This window comes from Stomoxys calcitrans, chromosome 2 (assembly GCF_963082655.1).
Source record: "Stomoxys calcitrans chromosome 2, idStoCalc2.1, whole genome shotgun sequence".
NCBI lineage: Eukaryota > Metazoa > Arthropoda > Insecta > Diptera > Muscidae > Stomoxys > Stomoxys calcitrans.
In genome coordinates this window covers 18274250-18295745 of record NC_081553.1, presented here as the reverse complement: position 1 = coordinate 18295745, position 21496 = coordinate 18274250, and the positions used below count along the sequence as shown (strand labels likewise).

General features: G+C 37.1%; 3 protein-coding genes across 8 annotated transcripts in view; 1 reads left to right on the top strand and 2 right to left on the bottom strand.

Annotated features, from left to right (window-relative positions):
* LOC106092734 (uncharacterized) overlaps positions 1-5489 on the bottom strand; it is a 437945-nt gene extending 432456 nt beyond the window's left edge. Inside the window, exon 1 of the mRNA XM_059362614.1 lies at positions 5094-5489. The gene's annotated coding sequence lies outside the window, so the exon portion shown is untranslated. The remainder of the gene's footprint in view (positions 1-5093) is intronic.
* Positions 5490-9874: 4385 nt separating this feature from the next.
* Positions 9875-20040, top strand: LOC106095503 (5-demethoxyubiquinone hydroxylase, mitochondrial). 3 transcript variants are annotated; one of them, XM_059363219.1, is made up of 5 exons: positions 9875-9930; positions 10164-10208; positions 16126-16453; positions 19503-19621; positions 19689-20040. In XM_059363219.1, exons 3-5 carry the CDS (start codon positions 16126-16128, stop codon positions 19845-19847), a joined length of 606 nt encoding a protein of 201 aa, XP_059219202.1. In that variant the 5' UTR covers positions 9875-9930; positions 10164-10208; the 3' UTR covers positions 19848-20040. The 3 variants fall into 3 exon arrangements, with proteins under 3 accessions (XP_059219202.1, XP_059219201.1, XP_059219203.1); XM_059363218.1 differs by lacking the exon at positions 9875-9930 and having other exon boundaries at positions 10147-10208; XM_059363220.1 differs by lacking the exons at positions 9875-9930; positions 10164-10208 and adding an exon at positions 10328-10417.
* LOC106084164 (protein shifted) overlaps positions 15192-21496 on the bottom strand; it is a 38829-nt gene continuing 32524 nt past the window's right edge. For all 4 annotated transcript variants that reach the window (XM_059363214.1, XM_059363217.1, XM_059363215.1 and 1 more), the window contains exons 6-8: positions 15906-16001; positions 15545-15748; positions 15192-15464 (exon numbers count right to left, since the gene is read on the bottom strand). In XM_059363214.1, coding sequence (XP_059219197.1) covers positions 15448-15464; positions 15545-15748; positions 15906-16001 — 317 coding nt within the window. In that variant the 3' untranslated portion in view covers positions 15192-15447. The remainder of the gene's footprint in view (positions 15465-15544; positions 15749-15905; positions 16002-21496) is intronic.

The window sequence follows — 21496 nt, the reverse complement described above, 5'->3', positions numbered from 1 at the left end:
CAAATTTCAACAAAATCGTATAATAAATGTGGCTTTTATGGGCCTAAGACCCTAAATCGGAGGATTGGTCTATATGGCAGCTTTATCCAAATCTGAACCGATTTGAGCCAAATTGACGAGGGATATCAGAGGACTTAACGCAATTCACTGTCCCGAATTTCAGCAAAATCGGATAATAAATGTGGATTTTATTGGCCTATGATCCTAAATCGGCGGATCGGTCTATATGGGGGCTATATCAAGATATAGCCCGATATAGCCCATCTTTGAACTTAACCTGCTTATGGACAAAAAAAGAATCTGTGCAAAGTTTCAACTCAATATCTCTATTTTTAAAGACTGTAGCGTGATTTTAACAGACAGACGGATGGACGGACATGTCCAGCTCGTCTTAGATTTTTACGTTGATCAAGAATATATATACTTTATAGGGTCGGAAATGGATATTTCGATGTGTTGCAAACGATATGACAAAATTAATTGGGGGTATATTCCTTCGGTGGTGATTTATAATAAACGATCCGACACTGAATGTATCTTTTAAGATATATTGCGCCTATAGAGGGCGCAATTTTATTCCGATTAGACTAAAATTCTCTAACGGCTTTAAGTAAAATTCGGTTTTTTTCGGTCTGTGCATTGTTATTGCTTCTAAAACTTCATTTGAGCTGCGTACAGGCAAACAAAATTTTCGGTAACGGTACCGGTATTGTTGTCTTTTGAAAAAAATTCTAAGAAGTCGTAGAACTTAGAACATACCTGAAAATTATATCTTAATCTAAACCGATATCGATAACGATTTGTAAACACATTCAAAAGGACATATGGCAGACACGGTAGCAGATGCGGTGAATAGCTACCGGGTGATTGTGGTGCTTGGAGAACGACCGCCTACCATTGCACCTCAAGAAATTCACCTCACCCGGCAAACCAGAGTAGTTCTGGCTCAATTACGATCCGTCGCCTCAATTCCTACGGAGTAAGAATTGATGCCAACGTGCAGGATGTATGTCCCGATTGTGACCAGGGACCACACAACACACGTTACCTATCTAACTGCCCAGCCAGACCCAGATCCCTCAGGATCAGCAAAATCGGATAATAAATGTGGATTTTATTGGCCTATGATCCTAAATCGGCGGATCGGTCTATATGGGGGCTATATCAAGATATAGCCCATCTTTGAACTTAACCTGCTTATGGACAAAAAAAGAATCTGTGCAAAGTTTCAACTCAATATCTCTATTTTTAAAGACTGTAGCGTGATTTTAACAGACAGACGGACGGACATGTCCAGCTCGTCTTAGATTTTTACGCTGATCAAGAATATATATACTTTATAGGGTCGGAAATGGATATTTCGATGTGTTGCAAACGGTATGACAAAATTAATTGGGGGTATATTCCTTCGGTGGTAGTTTATAATAAACGATCCGACACTGAATGTATCTTTTAAGATATATTGCGCCTATAGAGGGCGCAATTTTATTCCGATTAGACTAAAATTTCTCTAACGACTTTCAACTGGCTTTATTAAATTCGGTTTTATTCGGTCTGTGCATTGTTATTGCTTCTAAATAAATCGAATTCCTGATTTTTACTTCTCATTAGAAATGTAAGTGATGGGAAATTAAATTGATACTATCGATATTTATTATTAGAAATATCGATTGTTGCGACTATCGATAGTTTACCAGCTCTAGTCCCTGACCCTCTAAAATTATTCTTTATACGCTCTTGGAGTTAATTACCCTGCAGGAGTAAATTACCCTACAGGACAGAACCATATTGAGAGGCACCAGAACCTATAAAAAATTACGAAATTCTCATATGTTGATGTCCTTTGTAACTGTAAGGAATTGAATATTGTTTACTAAAGATGTCAATTCACAGTCAGTCTTTCTAATAAGAAAACTAGTAAAATGATTATACGAAAAATTAGAAAACGTCGGATTACAGATGTTATGACACCTTTAATGGACTCCCTCCAGTTACTCTAAAGAGGCTCCCTAAAACACTTAATGGGCTTCCTTAACGATGCTTGAGGTATCTCCCAAGTAGCGTTACTTTAAGATCCACTTTGCCCCCTCCAAAAAACAAAAACAGTGTCTTACCTACAATTCAATTTTGAGTTGAAATTTTTGGAAATTGTTATGGTGTGTTGTTTGGTTTGGTTTGTTTTTCTTTATTTTGGCGAGCTTTCATACATGGTTGGTTGGGCTGGCTGGCTGGCAGGCCGGGTTTGTTTGGGGTTGACTGGATGATATTTTTGGTGTCTCAGGTTGTTTGGTATGTCTGTGGCTTGGCAGATGTGGTTGTTGTTGTTCTCCTTCTTGCTATTTGTGGCTATGGCCTCTAGCCCTCTGGCTTAATTTCTATGTTGTTCTTTAATATAATGTTGTGCCTTCTTTGTTTTGCAAGCGAGTAGAGTTTTTCGGCAGGAGAGATTTTGTTGCTCTGGGACTCATACACTTTATATTGGTTAAGGGAGAGACAGGAGGAGACGAAGCAAGGAGTATGAATGGGGCACATATTTGAGAATGGGAATGCGGCAATGCAAAATAATATAAAAATCCATATACACACACCGACAGCAGCCAGCCAGCTCACTCTTAGTGCCTTTCCCATATACGCCAAGATAGAAAAATTGTATCGCTATACAACAAAAGACAAAGATACATAAACAGAGCAGCAGCATGTACTGTATGGCTGTTTGTTAGGTTGGATGTTTTGGGCCGCTTGTCTGCCTGCTTGCTTGCTGAGAAGAACCTCCAAAAAGACATAGTTGACTACAAAGTCTTTAAGAAGATTGAGAAGAAAAAACCTGTTTTAGTGGCGCTTATTTCCTTCCTTTCATACTTTTTTTCCGTCTTGTGTGCACAACGTTTCGTTAGTTGGCTGCCTGATGCTGCTGCTGCTGCTTTTGTTTCTTTCTCTTGCTCGATTTTAGGAGTTAAGAGGGCTCAGGTTCACTTTTTTGTTGAAAGCAAAACAACAAAAAATGGCACAAAACGAAATTGTTCAACGATAACGACTTTTGATAACTTTGTTGTTTTATGCTGCTGTTGCTGCTGATGATGATGATGTTCCTCTTGCTACCAACTATTAAAAACTTGCATACTACATAGTATACCCACCAACATTACCTACTCCTCAAAAACAAAATACACTACACTCCGCTCTGTTCTTACTCTTACTCTACTTAAAAGTTTGTTCCTTGGTTTCATTGTTGTTGGTTGGTTGATTGGGTGGAGAAGCCAAATACTCCAAAATAAGTGTTGTGGTTGTGGCGGAGGGGGTGGGGGGACACAGAGGAGACATACCTCTAAGTTATGTTCTCACATGAATATAGCAAGTAATTAATCATCATCAACGACTTCCAACATCAATTTCAACGTATTTCGGTTAGTCTCTTCATTGGTCGTCGTCCGTCGTCGAAACCCTCATTAACTTCATCACCACTCTCTACCTCTGTGCTTCCTCTAACCAAGGTTGATTGCTGTGTTTTTTTTTTATTTTGTGTTTCAACTCAGGTTTTCTACTACATACTATTCTCAATGGCCTTTGCCTTATTTTGTTTCTTCTATTCACTTTCTTCTTATTAGTTTTTGTTTTTGGTTTATTTTTTTTTCTCTCTCTTCAGCTCTGATTGCACGGAGATGTTGAAGTTGAGCAGCAGCAGCAGCAGCAACAAGAACAACAGTTTGGCAAACACAAACATAACACCGCCGCCGCACATTGTGTTGCTTTTTGATTTGACCTTTAATCCGTTGACCTTTATTGCTTATTGTTATAGCTATTGGGCCTTCAATGTCACCACCATCAGGATAGCCAAGCAGGCAGGCAGGAAATTGCGTAGAACTCTACAACATCGGCACACAGCATCTGTCAATTGTAACACACTACGAGTGATTACCCCCTCGATAGAGACTCGCTTGACTTAAATCGACAGTAAGACAGACATAAAAATATTGACGTCTGTTCTTCTACTCCCTGATACTCCTTCTCTTCTTTATTTTCCAATAAGCCAGCCAGGCAACTTGTTGTTTTCTTTTCGGCTTTAGTTCCTTCCTGGAACCCGCCGCCGCCTTGTCATGGCCCAAGAGATGGGTGATTTGTTTTTTATGCCAACACAACATTATTGACTTAACTTGAAAGATTTTTTTTTGCTCTTCCCTTCTGTGATTTCTAATTTTTTTTTTTCATTTGGTTGTATGTATGTAGGCCTGTCTTGTATTTACACAATTTAAATGATTTTCTTTTCAATTGGCAGAGACAATCAGCCATAAATTAATGACAGGCAAAGCAAAGGCAACAAGAACTTTGCACACACAATCACTCACTCACTCATTGACTACTGAGGTCTGCTTGTCACCTCATGCACTCAGCCCACAAGGCAAATTGCAGCAGTCTTTGCTGCTCTTGCTGGCAGCAATAAAATAATAGGCAAAACAAGCAGGCCCCAACATATCGTCATAGTCATCTTCTCACGACAATCTCGCGTGTGTTGTTATTGTCATTGATTTGTCTTCTCTCGTTTAAGAACAGCAACAAAAACAAGAAATGACAAAGTAATGAGACTTCTATGTAAACGGCATTGACATGCAGTCAGTGGGAATGTGGGGGGATAATGAAAATCAAGCATAACAAGAGGGCACACACACACGAGCAACAACAACAACTCCAACAGCCACAACAAGAGTAATGTCAGGAACCATAACAATTATGCTGTGTTGCTGATACAGATCTCTTTCCCACCCTCTTTCCCCCGCACCCGTTAGGCAGAAAATTCACACACTTTAAAGCATTTATAATTGCTTGCTTGGTTTAATTCTTTTTTATGGGTTTTGTTTTGCCCTTTTTCTTTTTTGCACAACTTCTTGTAGGGGCGGTATTGTTGTGCTCATGGTTGGTTGTATACACAAAAAAATGATGTTTTTGTTTTAAAGAAGAAACAGCAAATAAAAAATACGACACTTCACTGGCAAAAATTCTTTTAATACACAAACGCCATGGCTCTTAGCTATAGGGCAGGAATGAATTTTATTTGAAGTTTGCGATTACAGGTTATCAAAAAACAAACCAATTTTTACCTTTTAAAGACCACAAACACTAGATGAATTAAAGTGCACCCAAAGACACCACAGCAGAAATTCATATGCTCTGCTATTTTATGTTAATTTATTTTGTTTTATTTTGGACATACATTAACAATCTTTTAATGGTAAATTTTTCACTGATAGACAAACATTAATATTTCTAAAGATTAAGGAGCAGCTTGCTCTACAGTAAGTTAAACACGAACACACATAAAACATCAAAGCATCACACTTCACTTTATGTATTACGATTTTCACAACTTCTTGCTTAATGAATTAGCAGGCATTTGAGTGGATAAAATTTATTGTTCACATTCTGGTTATGTTTGTTTCCTTCATTTTGTATCTTAGGAAAATTAATTTAATCATAACTAGATTAGAGTTTCTATCCGTTTCCCGGTCCGTCCGTCTCAAAAATACGAAAATTTTACCGCTATTTTCACCACGATGTGCCGAAAGTCTCTCTTGAACTGACTAAATGTTAAATACTTCACATCATCATCATCCATGTTCGTGCCTTAGCATAGAATTGAAGTTGGTTTGATAATCATCGTTTGCCAACATGTTTGAGAGAGAGAGTGAGAGCAACCAACATTCGTATTACCAAAGGAGTTGTGTTCGAATAGAACTTATGCTCAACATCACCAATAAACAAAAATGTTGGACGTATTTGTTTGTCCACCCACTTGGAGGCAGCAGTTTGCATTCCAGACAGGTGAGAACGAACAGCTGATTGGAATTAATGAATTAATTTAAAATATTCATGTATCTTTAAGATTTTTTTTTTATTTTACCCTTTTTTCTCTTAAAGAAGGTAAATGTTTTAGATTTCTTGTAGAAAAGTTTATCCCTATTGAATGTTTATACAAAAATTTCGTTAAAAATTGAAAATTGTGTCGAAATTTATTTTTTTTCGAAAAAATTCTAGCTCGAGATCATATTCAATGCATTCTGTTCAAAGAATAGCATAGCAAAAAACTTACAGAACTGGCATGGTGGATCGTGATTTCTGATACGCCATGTATCACGAAAAGGCATAAAAATCAAAATAAACGAGCGAAAACAGACAAAATTGGTTTTCACAGACAAATTTATTTGGATTTTCATAAAAAATTTTTGTGGAATTGCTTGTCAAAGAAAATTTTATCAAAATTTAAATTTTTAAAGAAAATTTCTTTGAAATTCGGTTTCCATGAGAATTTAGGTATGCTTTACAAAAAAGTTTGACCAAAATTTTATTTTCATGAAAATGTCAAAATTTGATTTGGAGTTAACCGAAATATTGGAAAATAATTAAATACAATTAAAATTTTTTGTTTAATGGAACTATCTTTTCAAAATAAAAATATCTTAAATTTCTTGCCAAATCTCGATAAATATTTCGGTAAAATAGGGAATTTTGTAAAAAATTAATTTTGTAAATGAAATGGTTGGGAGTTTAATTGCAGGGAAATTTTCCAAAATATTGTTTTAAAATTTTTTGTAAAATGTCTACATTAATTTTTTTTAACTTAAACAAGCAACCGAAATGCAACTAACTGTAAAATAATCTTCCAACAGTTATCCATCTGCCTAATCTCATTTTCTAAGAATTTACCATCTATTGGTATCATTCATAATATTTTTTCCCTTTAGTTTGTGTGTTTGTTGCTCAATTGTTCGAGAGAATTTCGTCTGTCTCGAAATCACGCAACAGCGCAACAGAATGCAACCAAAAGTATGTTGCCGATGTTTGTTTGGTTTGTTAAACACTCTCTCAAACATATGATAACTGTTATATGGAGAGAGTAGCCAGATTTGTTGGGTCGTAACATTTAAAAAGGGGAAGTAGGCTATATTTAGAGATTAAAGAATGGTATTATGTTCGTCCTTCGCGTTGAAAATCCAATATTTTTTTCACTATTAATGGTTTCTTTGCTTTTCGCGAAATTTTTTCGTAATAACTTTTTTAGATAAAAGATTTTGAAGCAAAAAACTTGCAGATTTCATTCAGTAGAATATTCCCCCATAATTTATCAGACAATATTAATAAAAGTGTTAAGTTGTGTTAAGTTTCGTTACGATTTTTTTACATGTTTTTTCAACTGAGAAAAACAAACTTTTTTGATATAACAGATTTTAAAGCATTACTTATGGTAAAATTTTAATAAAAATGTTATTTTACCATTGTTAATTTCGTAATGTTTCAAAAAAAGTAATCACGAAAAAAGGGATTTCAACGGTGAAAAACGAACACAGTACCAGCCATTAAGGGCTGTATACACTTAAACGAAATTTTCGTTGCCGTAAGAAATGAACTCACATATCTTTAGCGAAATTTTCGGTTTGCTTTTGTTGCAGGGTAAAATTGAAAGTATTGGATATATTTTTTGGTTTCATTGCAGACAAGAAAACTATTCCTTGTTAATTTTTGCACCACGTAACGGATTTATTTTTACACAATGAGGGTGTGCCAATCGGTAGCAATCTCCTTTTGTGATATGTTAAAATGACGTATGGGGGTGTTGTTTTTTCACTGGTGAGAAAAACTACATTTTGCTTTGTCAAACAGTAACTTTCTCACTATACAAATTTTTGAAATTTATGCCTGAGCAAATATAAGACAAGCTATTTTATATAATCAAAATTTATTGAAAATTACCCATGGCTTGCTTAGTAAACTTGCAATAAGAACAATTAAATACTTAGGTTTTGTTCACAGATAAAAGTCTCTTTGGATTAATGATTTTATTGTACCAAGATTTTAATAACATATAAAAGATGTATGATTGCTAATGCCGATGCCGTCCAACAAATATTTCACACAGAGGTTGCAAATGTCTCAAATTAAAACATTTTGTTTTGCCTATTTCTTTCAACAGTGTATCATTTATCATCAATTTTCAAATGGGAATGTGAAAATATAATGTTTTTAACACTATAATGTCATTAAAAAATAAATATGTGCGGCTAGTAATCACCGCTCGCAAATTGAAATAGACCTTTATCTATTCACAACGATAAACTTGGAACTCTGCTTTATAAACCAAGATATACTCATTTTCAGGTAGTGGCAGTTCCCCAACAACAAAATATTGAGTGTACTATTTGCCAAAATCAGTGGTTAGTGCAACTCTGATTTTGTGTATATTACTAGTTCGCGTAATTTTTCGTTGTTTGTGTGTGGTATGGTTCTTAACTATAATACACATACACTAGCAAAACTCGTTGACTGATAGTTCACTTTGCGAGAAAAAAATATACTCAGCTGTTTACGGTACGCTACCTGCTAATTATGCCATTTTATAAACGTCAAAATTAGCTTTGCTTCTGTCTAAAATCTTACTAGCCCCTGGGCTACCATGGCGAAACAATAAATTTGGTCTCATTTGTACAACAACCACTAATCATATGGTGCAATCTTGCCATCAAGCTGGTCCGCGTTTTGCCAACACAGGCAAAGAAATTTGCGTACATGTATATATACGTGTGCGTACATGGGCAGAGAATATGCGAGAAAGAAGATGACAACAAAGAGAATGCAAACAAAAATCTGACATCTTCATACCGTCAAACCTGGCATGTTACCTGTTAACAGCTGTTTGAAACGAAACGAACACTTTTCATCAATATTTTTTTTAATGTGAAGTTTCACCGCGAAAAACGAATATACTTAAAGTCGAGCGTCATGCCATACGTGAACTCGAGTTTCTAGGCGTCAGAGTTATATTTTGTTTAACTTTTGCGCTTTGCTTTTGTGGGATTTGGTAACAAAGTCACATTTTCAAGGCAACGCTCGGAAACAAGCCTAACGGGTTTATTATGTTTTAACCTTTATTATGTTTGTTTTGTTGATATTTAATTATTTCGCATACGTATCAGTGCTGTCAGTCCGAACAAAAAAATTAATTTGGTTAATGTACACCAAGATATTCATATTCATTTACAGGTAGTGCCAGTTGCCCAACAATAAAATATTGAGTGCACTGTCTGTCAAAATCAGTCATTAGTGCAACTCTGGTTTGTGTATATGACTAATTCGCGCCATTTATAATAGTTTGTGTGTCATAGTTCTTAAATATAATACACACACACAACCAAAACTCGTTGACAGATAGATAGTGCACTTCGCGAAAAAAAATTGTACTCAGCTGTTCACGGTACACTACCTGGTGATTATGTCATGATGTACACCATATTTTTAAAAGGCCATAACATACCCGTAACGATCGGTTCTATAAACCGGAACGAGATTACTCAACTTTGGAACTTGACGGGGACCGCTATCTTCGCATGTGTAATAACGTGGCTACAACAACAACAAAATGTCTGTATTTATTTTCATTTGATGATTTTGCTTTCAGTTTTTTCAGCTTTCAGTGTTCCACAGAATTCTCTTTTTCTTGTAAATAACCAGGATTCAATAAATAATGTTAAGCCAAGCGATCAGTCGATATACATTTTTTAATATTTGGCAGTACTTGGCCTTGAGGATACCAACTTGTTCTCTTTTTACATTCATTCATTATTTACGATTCTCCTATTTGATGACATTTTCAATCGACAGATTTGACATCTTTCATTATGTTCATGGGGCCTATCCACTTTATCTTTTGCAAGTGACCTAATCTTCTATTAATGAATCCTGGTAGATAACTGTCATTCAAATAATTTGAAGCTCTCTCAACTGTTCTCTCATTTTAAATAAATTTAACCGTTAAAATTTTTAAATCTCTATTTGATGTGGCAACTTCGTGTTATCAATCATTGACACTAACAGCTGTTCTTCTCCATCGCGAAGATGAAGAAGCTATTTATTTATTTTTATCAGAACGAAGTAAAAGCGTAACAACAACTTTGCATTTAGAATTCGTCTGAAGCGGACGCTTCGGGATTCGATGCTTAGTCATCGTTATACACAGTACAGTTATAACTGTACATTGGTTTTAATTCTGTATTTTTAATACACGTGTTTTAATTTACAGTTGGTGGGGACACCAACTTCGGAAGTACAACCTGGCATATAGAGTCGTACTCTGCCATTTCGATTAAAGTCCAAAAAAAAAAAAAAAAAAAGCGTAACAATCTCTTGAATTGCATTATTTTCTGGTTCAAGCAGTTAAATCGAAAGTAAGTTGTTAATAATAGTTCGGTCAATTATTTTTGTATTTGTTGTTCTTAATATGAAACTCATTTTCTGGTTTATGTAACTCGGAGTGTGTTTCAATAGACATCAACCGGTATTGTGAAATTGCTAGTGCCCATTATCTTGTAGAAATTACAGAATAAAGTTGCCTTTTTTACATTTAAGCAAATACACAATCGTCAGTTTAAATGCGGTACGTAAAACAGGCTACCATGGGATTGAGTACTGGACCGTGATACATAGCTGTTTCATGCTTTCCTTTTCGCATATGTTTCTTGTCGAATGGTGAAAGATATACAAATTTGGATTGACGGTTGCTATCTGGTAAATTATGGTACACTATTGGCTTTTTTTATTGAATGTCGCTGATCTCATCACTACCGACCGGTGTTGTGTTAAGTCAGGGTACAGGAACTTTTGGCTGCTACTGACTTTGTGGAGAACTTTAAAAGGTTGTCAAATGTGGCATCAATACCGACCGGTGTTGTGTTTAGTCAGGGTACAGGAACTTTTGGCTGCTTCTGACTTTGTGGAGAACTTTAAAAGATTGTCAAATGTGGCATCAAATATTTTGGAAACATTGGTGAAGAGAATCGCTACGTATTCGTTACTCTTCCATCCAGTTGCCGCCGTATTTCCGCCTTCTTTGTACTACTTACCGCAAATCTACGGCTACAATAACAACAACAATGTTGAAGTTCAAACTATCAATGTGATAATCATGTGGTCGTGAACCAAAGATACACCCCTCCTTGCGTAACTACTTGTTTCACTCTATGGGCTTTCATCCTCGATCGGCAGGGTTTGCCTCAATGTACAAAGCACTGCTACAATGTAAGTGGTTCATCGTTAACTGGGAACTACAGCGTCCACAGGTTGCAGATAGTGAAATGCTTCATACGGTATCGAGCGGAGAGTCTCAGTAAGAGGCCGGGCGGCACCGATTTTTGCTTAAATACTGAGTGCATATGACTAGGCGAGTTATTGGCTCATTTAAAGGAAAGAGCTTGACGAGGATCGCTAACTTCACATCCAAATGTGGCTGCAACAATAACAACTGAGGACCTTGTCTAGATCTGCCCAGCAAGGCCAAAACTGTTCTGGCTATCTTTCAAGACGATACTATTACAATATCTGCGCTGAGTGCGGCACTACACCCCATTTAGACGCCCAGCAAAACCAACGATTCTGACCGCATAAGCATTATAGACCGGGCAGTCAGTTTTTTGAGAGCTGAATATAAGAACCTTTGAGGCATCAGAATGATCTCAGAGAGAAGGGTGGACTAGGAAGACAGAAAAAGAATCAATATACTTGCAATGTGTGGCTACAACAACCTTGTTCAAGAACACTCCCACTATGGGTGTGCTTAGCCCACCAACCAGAGGTCTAGCTGCGCTTATGGGTGTGTTTTGATCACCCTTTCTTCTGCGGGGTTTGTTAAATATCCAGATTTGGGTGCGTCCCGGAGGATCTGAGGTTGAGTAGAATTGGCTGAACAGTTAACAGGTTGCGTGTGCTGTAGGTTACAATCGGGACATACATACATCCAAAACGCTGAGGTGATTGCATGTACCGGAGCCTAAATGAGCCAGAACTACTTTGGTTTGCCAAGTAAGGAATGATAACTTCTTCATGGGCAATGGAAGGCTGTCGATCTACAAGGACTCATTCGACTTCTCATCCCTAAATTCCACATTCGACTGACTACCACAAAGATAATTTGTAAACCAACGCTTTAGACCCGTCTGAGGGACGTGTAAGCGATGTCCTCAAAAAGCATGGCAAAAAGGCTTTAGACAAGTCTAGAGCCACCGGGCCGTCCTGTCGCATGACCTGACCTGATGTAGACCACGGTTAATATGTTTAGGGATAGCGTGCAAAGCAGTTGTTGTTGCAGCAGTTTGTTGTTCATATACTCTATACTATACCTTGCCGATGAAGAACTATAATCCGATACGTACAACCGGCTGCCATGAGATTGCATGAGGTAGTAGTCCCTCAATGTTATCAAGCAAAAAGTCATTCAGCGAAATCGAGTAATTAACATGCTTTTTTTGTCCCAAGAACTTAAATCGGGATATAGGGAAGCTATATCTAATTATAGCTCGATCTTAACCATACGAATGTCAAAGGGCCTAACAGAACTAATTGTCCTTAATTTCAGCGAAATCGGTTAATAAATTCACCGTTTATGGGCATAAAACCTTAAATCGGGTGATCGGTATACATGGCAGCTACATCCATATCTGGTCCGATTTGGGCCCTATTAAACAGGGATATCGAGGAGCCTAATCCAACACGCTATAGCAAATTTCAGCGAAAACGGACAATAAATACGCCTGTTATCGACCCAAAACCTTAAATTAAAAGATCGGTTTATATGGCAGCTACATCCAAATCTGGACCGATATGGGACAATTTGAAAAAGGATGTCGAGCGGCCTAACAGAACTCACTGTCACAAATTTCAGCAAAATCAGATAATAAATGTGGCTTTAATGGGCCTATGACATTAAATTGCCAGATCGGTCTATATGGGGCCAATATCAAAATATTGTGGCTTTAATGGGCCTATGACTTTATTCGCCCGATCGGTCTTTATGGTAGCTAAATCCAAATCTTGACCGATATTGGACAAATTGAAAAAGGATGTCGCGTGGCCTAACACAACTCACTGTCGCAAATTTCAGCAAAATCAAATAATAAATGTGACTTTAATGGGCCTATGACCTTAAATCGCCAGATCGGTCTATATGGGGCCAATATCAAAATATTGTCCGACATAGCCCATCTTCGAACTTAATCTGCCTACGGACAAAAAAAAAGAATCTGTGCAAATTTTCAGCTCAATATCTCCATTTTTAAAGTCTGAAAATTAAATTAAATCGCCAGATCGGCCTATTTGCGGGCTATATCAAAATATTTTCCGATATAAACCATCTTCGAACTTAACCTGCCTACGGACAGAAAAAGAATCTTTGCAAATTTTCAGCTCAATATCTCCATTTTTAAAGTCTGAAAATGACATGATATCGCCAGATCGGTCTATATGGGGCTATATCAAAATATTGTTCGATATACCCCATCTTCGAACTTAACCTGCCTATGGACAAAAAAAACTTTAAATTTTCGGCTCAATATCTCCATTTTTATACCCTCCACCATAAGATGGGGGGTATACTAATTTCGTCATTCTGTTTGTAACTACTCGAAATATTCGTTTGAGACCTCATAAAGTATATATATTCTTGATCGTCGTGACATTTTATGTCGATCTAGCCATGTCCGTCCGTCTGTCTGTCGAAAGCGCGCTAACTTCCGAAGGAGTAAAGCTACGCAACGTTTAAAGGACGCAACGTTACGGTGAATGAACACATTTCGAACCGAACACTGATTTTGGTAATAAAATTCAATGATTTGCAAGCGTTGCTCGTTAGTAAGTCTATTCATGATGAAATGTCAAAGCATACTGAGCATCTTTCTCTTTGACACCATGTCTGAAATCCCACGTGATCTGTCAAATACTAATGCATGAAAATCCTAACCTCAAAAAAATCACCCTATAAATGGGCCATATCGGTCCATGTTTTGATATAGCTGCCATATAAACCGATCTTGGGTCTTGATTTTTGAGCCTCTAGAGGGCGCAATTCTTGTCCGATTTGAATGAATTTTGGCACGACGTGTTTTGTTATGATATCCAACAACTGTGCCAAGTATGGTTCAAATCGGTCCATAACCTGATATAGCTGCCATATAAACCGATCTTGGGTCTTCACTTCTTGAGCCTCTAGAGTGTGCAATTCTTGTCCGTTTGGAATGAAATTTTGCACGACGTGTTTTGTTATGATATCCAACAATTGTGCCAAGTATGGTTCAAATCGGTTCATAACCTGATATAGCTGCCATATAAACCGATCTTGGGTCTTGACTTCTAGAGCCTCTAGAGTGCGCAATTCTTATCCGATTTGATTGAATTTTGGCACGACGTGTTTTGTCATGATATCCAACAACTGTGCCAGGTATGGTTCAAATCGGTTCATAACCTGATATAGCTGCCATATAAACCGATCTTGGGTCTTGACTTCTTGAGCCTCTAGAGGGCGCAATTCTTATCCGATTTGAATGAATTTTGACACGACGTGTTTTGTTGTGATATCCAACAACTGTGCCAAGTATGGTTCAAATCGGTTCATAACCTGATACAGCTGTCATATAAACCGATCTGGGATCTTGACTTCTTGAGCCTGTAGAGGTCGCAATTATTATTTTTTTATTTATTTATTTCATTTCATGCAATGCGAAGCCATCAGGCCTTATTATCCGATTTACCTGAAATTTTATACGACGGATTCTCTCATGACCATCAACATACGTGTTTATTATGGTCTGAATCGGTCTATAGCCCGATACAGCTCCCATATAAATAGATCTCTATTTTACTTCTTGAGCCCCCAAAGGGCGCAATTCTTATTCGAATTGGCTGACATTTTACACAGGTATCCAATATATAATTAAATTGTGGTCCAAACCGGACCATATCTTATACCTTATATCGCTCTAATAGCAGAGCAAATCTTTTCTTATATCCTGTTTTGCCTAAAAAGAGATGCCGGGAAAAGAACTCGACAAATGCGATCCATGGTGGAGGGTATATAAGATTCGGCCCGGCCGAACTTAGCACGCTTTTACTTGTTAAAGTCTGAAAGTGAATTCCCAATCAACCAACCGCTAATAGGAAATATTTGTGCAAATATTTCAAACGTCTAGCTTTACTCCTTCGCAAGATGCGTGCTTTCGGCCAACAGACAGACAGACGGACGGGTAGGATATCAATAGGATCAAGAAAATATAAACATTGTTGGGTCTCAGCTCAATATTACGATGTGTTACAAGCGGAATGACGAAATTAGTATACCCCCATCCTATAAAAACTGATACAAATAAATTGAACTCCATATTAAATACGATAAAGTTATTAAAGATATATATTTTAAATAAAAAATAATTTATCACAAGATTTTGTTTTGTTTAAAAATGATTATCAAAAAAATACAATTTAATAGAGCAGCATTATTCGTAGCAATTTCAGGGACACAATGTGCCAAACTTTTCATCTCGATGACTGATTAAAAGAAAAATCTCATATTTAAATACTATGATAGCTCTATTGTTTTCGACTTATAACTAAAACACCGAACATCTGGGATCTTCGAATGGCTTAATGTTTTTTTACACCTGAAAAAAAAGAGGGAAAGATAGAGAAAAATGCCATTAACATCATACAAGCATGAAATTGTGTTGCCGCCATCACTTACGTTGATTGCAATATCTTCCATAGAATCCTTCTTTACATTTACATGTCTTATTGGGCATACAAACACCATGTCTACATTTTCGTTTACAAGTCGATCGCTGACGATTGCCAATTTCACAATGATTGCCACTAAGACCCTCAGCACAGCGGCATAAGTTTGTGCCAATACAGCGGCCGCCATGCATGCAGGATATTTCGCATTTTGCTGAAAGAGAAAAAAATATATTTTTTAATAAATAGGTTAATAAAACTTTAAAATTTGTATAACTTTCAATGCAAAGCCCTAGAAGTGAAAAAAAAATCTATGTATCATGCGTATGAAAATTACTTTTTTTTAACTTAAGTTCAAAAAATCTACTTACAATATTCACAACGCAATCCATAATATCCTCTGCGACAATTGCATTTGTCCTTCTGTACACATTTACCACCGTTCAAGCATTTTTCCGAACAAATTCCTAGAAAAGATATTTAAAAAAGTTTTTTTAATTATTTAAAAAAAAATTTAAAAAAATTCCTTTTTTTTTTTAATTAAAAAAAATTGAAAAGTAATAATCTCAAAATATACTTTCTCCTTTTCAGATGATGTTAACGAATTTGAAAGCTTTAAATTCCCGCAACCTTTCATCTGTAGCCTTAAGATGCTATTCGTCAGCTGCCCCTAAACGTCCCTCAGCTTTGACTGATGAGATAATACGGGTTGATCATGCCGGCGAATTGGGTGCCGATCGTATTTATGCAGGCCAAATGGCTGTTTTAGGCAATGGGCCCATGGGCAAGACAATTGCCCATATGTGGGAACAAGAAAAGGAGCATCGCCGAAAATTTGAAGTTCTTATTAATCAGCATCGTGTTCGTCCCACCGTAATGACACCAATATGGAATATTGCCGGATTTGCTTTGGGAGCAGGTTCGTATAATTGATGGGTTTATTGGAATTTATGTAAAGAAATATTAGCTGATTCTGGGTACTTTTTTATCCTATATCATATTCCAACTTCGTTTTCCATATCTAAATCTTGAAACATTGTGCTTAGTTATTTAATGTACATATATATTGGGTTGCCCAAAAAGTAATTGCGGATTTTTTAAAAGAAAGTAAATGCATTTTTAAAAAAACTTAGAATGAACTTTAATCAAATATACTTTTTTTACACTTTTTTTCTAAAGCGAGCTAAAAGTAACAGCTGATAACTGACAGAAGAAAGAATGCAATTACAGAGTCACAAGCTGTGAAAAAATTTGTCAACGCCGACTATATGAAAAATCCGCAATTACTTTTTGGGCAACCCAATACAATAGATGACATTCTAAATCGATGTGATGAAGTCATTTATACGTCCGATTGCCTGCCAGTCGGTTAGAAATGCATCCCACTGCAGCCTGTTGTTCGCACCGAATAAACCCGATGAAAACTTTCATCGGCCAGTAGTATGGGGTGCATCTGCTGCGTTTATAGCTGCGCGGGAGAAGTCGCGATATTCGTATAGTCCGACGATAAAGAAGCCGAAGGTGACGACAACGCTAGCGACTAGAGATGTACGCGTGAGTTATTTTCTACTCACGCACCCTCACGAGAAAAAAAAAATACTCACGCACGCTTCACGAGACGAAAATTTTACTCATGACTCACGAAACACTCACGAGAAAATCATGCCTCACAAGGAACTCAAGAAACACTCACGAGAAAATCACGACTCCCAAGAAAATCACGACCCACTATAAAGATAAAGATAAAGAAGCCGAAGGTGACGACAACGCTAGCGACTAAAGATGTACGCGTGAGTTATTTTCTACTCACGCACGCTCACGAGAAAAATAATTACTCACGCACGCTTCACTAGACGAAAATTTTACTCATGACTCACCAAACACTCACGAGAAAATCATGACTCACAAGGAACTCAAAAAACACTCACGAGAAAATCACGACTCACAAGAAGATCACGACTCACTAGAAAATCACGACTTACTAGAAAATCACGAGTCACTCACGAGAAAATCACGAGTTACTGTTGAACAAATATTTTTTCATGAAGCGAAAAATATTTTTTTTCATGCGTCTCAAATCATACAACATTTGAACATACGAAAATAAAGTATAAAATGTATCAGCCCTGCATACCCAGTTATTTAATCTTTTTTTATATGCATCTATAAACAGACTCTTACGTTAAAATGCCGTATGATTCAAAAGCATGCAAAAAATTTTGTTTTTCGTTATTCTTTTTTTAAATTTTGGTTGTGATTTTTTCGTGAGTGTCTCGGAAGTCGTGATTTCACTCACACACGCTCACGCACGAATAATTTTTTTTAATTCAATCACTATTACGCATGGTCACGAGATTGGATTTGAATACCTCTCACGAATCACGTGACTCACGCGCGACACGACAATTTACGACTAGCGTGCACATCTCTACTAGCAACGGCCCACTGCTGGCAAAATTTGCACATGACCTTACAAAATCCCGGCACGGGATAGTAGTGAGCACCACACAGGCTGGAAGATTGAGCTTCGACCTGTGTGATGTACATCGGTCCTTTGGACTTCAACGAGCTTGCTCACCTACAGCAGCTTGAAGAGGATCACCACCTCCACATATAAATTTTGCCAGAATAACAACCACGGTCCTCGTGGCTCTCAATATGGTTAGAAATGTCATGCTTTTGAACACATCACCAACACTCCAGTTACGACGAAAACGTTGGATCAGCAATTATTTGGGTGGTATTTGTGTGGTCGCCATTCGTATGCAGAATCAAGAGATAAGAAATCAAAGCCACGTATAGTGAAGCAGGGAGAGAGTTCCTTAAGATGGGATGTTTAACCTAACCCCATACTTTATTCCACCTCCTCCAGACGACATCGACGTCGTGTAAAATGCGAACAATATCTCATACTAGGTTTTTTCACTGCAGATAGATTGAAGGTATCCGGCACCAAATCATTATCCATAAACTGAACAGAACGACAGCTGAATGTGTGAGTTGGTGACGTAATTATTCCGATCACTCAATTTCTTAAAACAGTCCTTCATGGCACATTTGATATCCTTTACAAGTCAATTGCATGCGCTATTACATTTTTGTTGTTGACAAAATCAGGAATAGAATTGCTCCCTCTAGAGGCTCAAGAAGTCAAGATCCCAGATTAGTTTATATGGCAGCTATATCAGGTTATGCACCGATTTGCGCCATACTTAGCACAGTTATTGGATGTCAAAACAAAACACTTCATGGAAAATTTCAGCCAAATCGGATGAGAATAGCGCCCTCTGGCAGTCCAAGAAGTCAAGATCCCAGATCAGTTTATATGGCAGCTATATCAGGTCATGAAGAGATTTGAACCCTATTTAGCACAGTTGATGGAAATGATACCAAAAAACCAAGTGCAAAGTTTCAGTCAAATCGGAAGAGAATTGCGCCCTCTAGAGGCTCAAGAAGTCAAGACCCAAGATCGGTTTATATGGCAGCTACACCAGGTTATGAACCGATTTGAACCATACTTAGCACAGTTGTGGGAAGTGATGTCACGTGCAAAGTTTCAGTCAAATCGAAAGAGAATTGCGCCCTCTAGAGGCTCAAGAAGTCAAGACCCAAGATCGGTTTATATATATCAAAACATGGACCAATTTGGCCCGTTTCCAATCCCAACCGACCTACACTAATAAAATGTATTTGTGCAAAATTTCAAGGGAAAGCTATTCTCCTTCGAATTTGGCTTGCTTTCGACAGACTGTCGGACGGACGAACAGACGGGCGGACATGGCTAGATCGACTAAAAATATCATGACGATCAAAAATATATATACTTTATGGGGTCTTAGACGCGTATTTCGAGGTGTTACAAACAGAATGACGAAATTAGTATTCCCCCTTTCTATGGTGAAGGGTATAATAATTCAAACCAAAAAAACAAATTACGAATAAATTTTTAATATTTTTGCATTTTTTAGGTACTGCTCTTATGGGTGAAAAAGCTGCCATGGCTTGCACAGTAGCTGTAGAAACTGTCATTGTTGAGCACTACAATGAACAATTAAGACAAATAATGGAATCACCACAGCCAGATGAGGTATGAAAAGTTCAAAGTAACATATATTTTGTAAAATATTATTAATTTTTCTCCTTTTTGATTTAAGGAACTTCTGAAAACCATAACGAAATTTCGTGATGAAGAACAAGAACATCATGACACTGGCATTGATTGTGGTGCTGAGCAGGCTCCTTTTTACAAAGCCATGACTGAGGTCATAAAACTGGGTTGCAAGACAGCCATAGCCATATCGAAAAAGATATAACTGTTTAAGCTTCAGCCGTTAAGTGTAAATATTTTCGAGCTTTATGTGGTGATAACGATTTAAGTTTAAGTTTTGCAAGTTTTACCCAAAAATATTTCAATAAGGTGTGTACTAAAGACTTGTGTTAAAACATGAAGGAATTAACAAATTTAACAAAATAAACTAAGCATTTAAAAATAATGCAATTACTCAATATTTCAAGAAAATCAAGATTTTTTATCCAGACTTCAAGAACAATGAGCATATTAATAATCAGCGCAAAGAGAAAGATATCAAATTTTAAGCTGAAGAAAAGTGATGGTGAGTGATTGTATTATAGAGACAGACTTTTCTACAACAAAAATTTTTAAGAAAATGATTTATGAACGTAGTAAGCGATATGATTTATAATTGCTGTGTTTTATTATACCCCCCGCCATAGGATACTAATTTCGTCATTCTGTTTGTAACACTTCGAAATACGCGTCTAAGACCCCATAAAGTATATATATTCTTGATCGTCATTGCATTTTAAGTCGACCTAGCCTTGTCCGCCCGTCTGTCTGTCGAAAGCACGCTAACTTTCGAAGGAGTAAAGTTGAAATTTTGCACAAATACTTTTTGCCGTTGTCTTAGCGTTCGAAGCCATCAATACAACTTCCAACAGATGCACAAAATCATGCGTAGTACGGAAGAAGTGTAATTTGTCACAGAAACAATCTCTGTCATTACACAAAAATACATGCATCGGGAAAAGTACAGCTAATAGACAGGGTTTTCGAGTGTGGGGAATGTGATAAATGTATCATAGATGCGCTTTCGCTATTAATACGATTCAAATGCAACATACCAACGCACGGCTCTTGAGGCCATCACACCTAATATGGTTGAAAAGTCTTCTAACCAAAGACGAAACGCATCCCATAGTGGTTGGTGTGTGTTGCTATCTTGGGCTTTCCTTTTCCATTTGCATCTCAGGTCATTGAGCTTGTCTCGTAAGAGAAACAAACAAAAAATACTTTTTATTAGTTTAGGTCGTTTGGGATTGCAAACGGGCCAAATTGGTCCATGCTTTGATATATTGGGTTGCCCAAAAAGTAATTGCGGATTTTTCATATAGTCGGCGTTGACAAATTTTTTCAACGACTTGGGACTCTGTAATTGCATTCTTTCTTCTGTCAGTTATCAGCTGTTATTTAAAGCTTGCTTTAGAAAAAAAGTGTAAAAAAAGTATATTTGATTAAAGTTCATTCTAAGTTTTATTAAAAATGCATTTACTTTCCTTTAGAAAATCCGCAATTACTTTTTGGGCAACCCAATAGTTGCCATCTAAACCGATATTGGGTCTTGACTTCTTGTGAATCTAAAGGGCGCAATTCTCGTCTGATTTAACTGAAACTTTGCACGTGGTGTTCTGGTATCACTTCCCACAACTGTGCTAAGTATGGTTCAAATCGGTTCATAACCTGGTGTAGCTGCCATATTAACCGATCTCGGGTCTTGACTTCTTGAGCCTCTAGACGGCGCAATTCTCTTCCGATTTCACTGAAATTTTGCACGTGGTGTTCTGGTATCACTTCCTACAACTATGCTAAGTATGGTTCAAATCGGTTCATAACCTGATTTAGCTGCCATATAAACCGATCTTGGGTCTTGACTTCGTGAGCCTC

Bases quoted from the DNA above. Each gene is read 5' to 3' on its own strand.
- LOC106095503 (XM_059363219.1), top strand. From the start codon at position 16,126: ATGATGTTAACGAATTTGAAAGCTTTAAATTCCCGCAACCTTTCATCT. The intron at 16,454-19,502 runs GTTCGTATAATT...TGCATTTTTTAG, and splicing joins CGGATTTGCTTTGGGAGCAG to GTACTGCTCTTATGGGTGAA. The intron at 19,622-19,688 runs GTATGAAAAGTT...TTTTGATTTAAG, and splicing joins AATCACCACAGCCAGATGAG to GAACTTCTGAAAACCATAAC.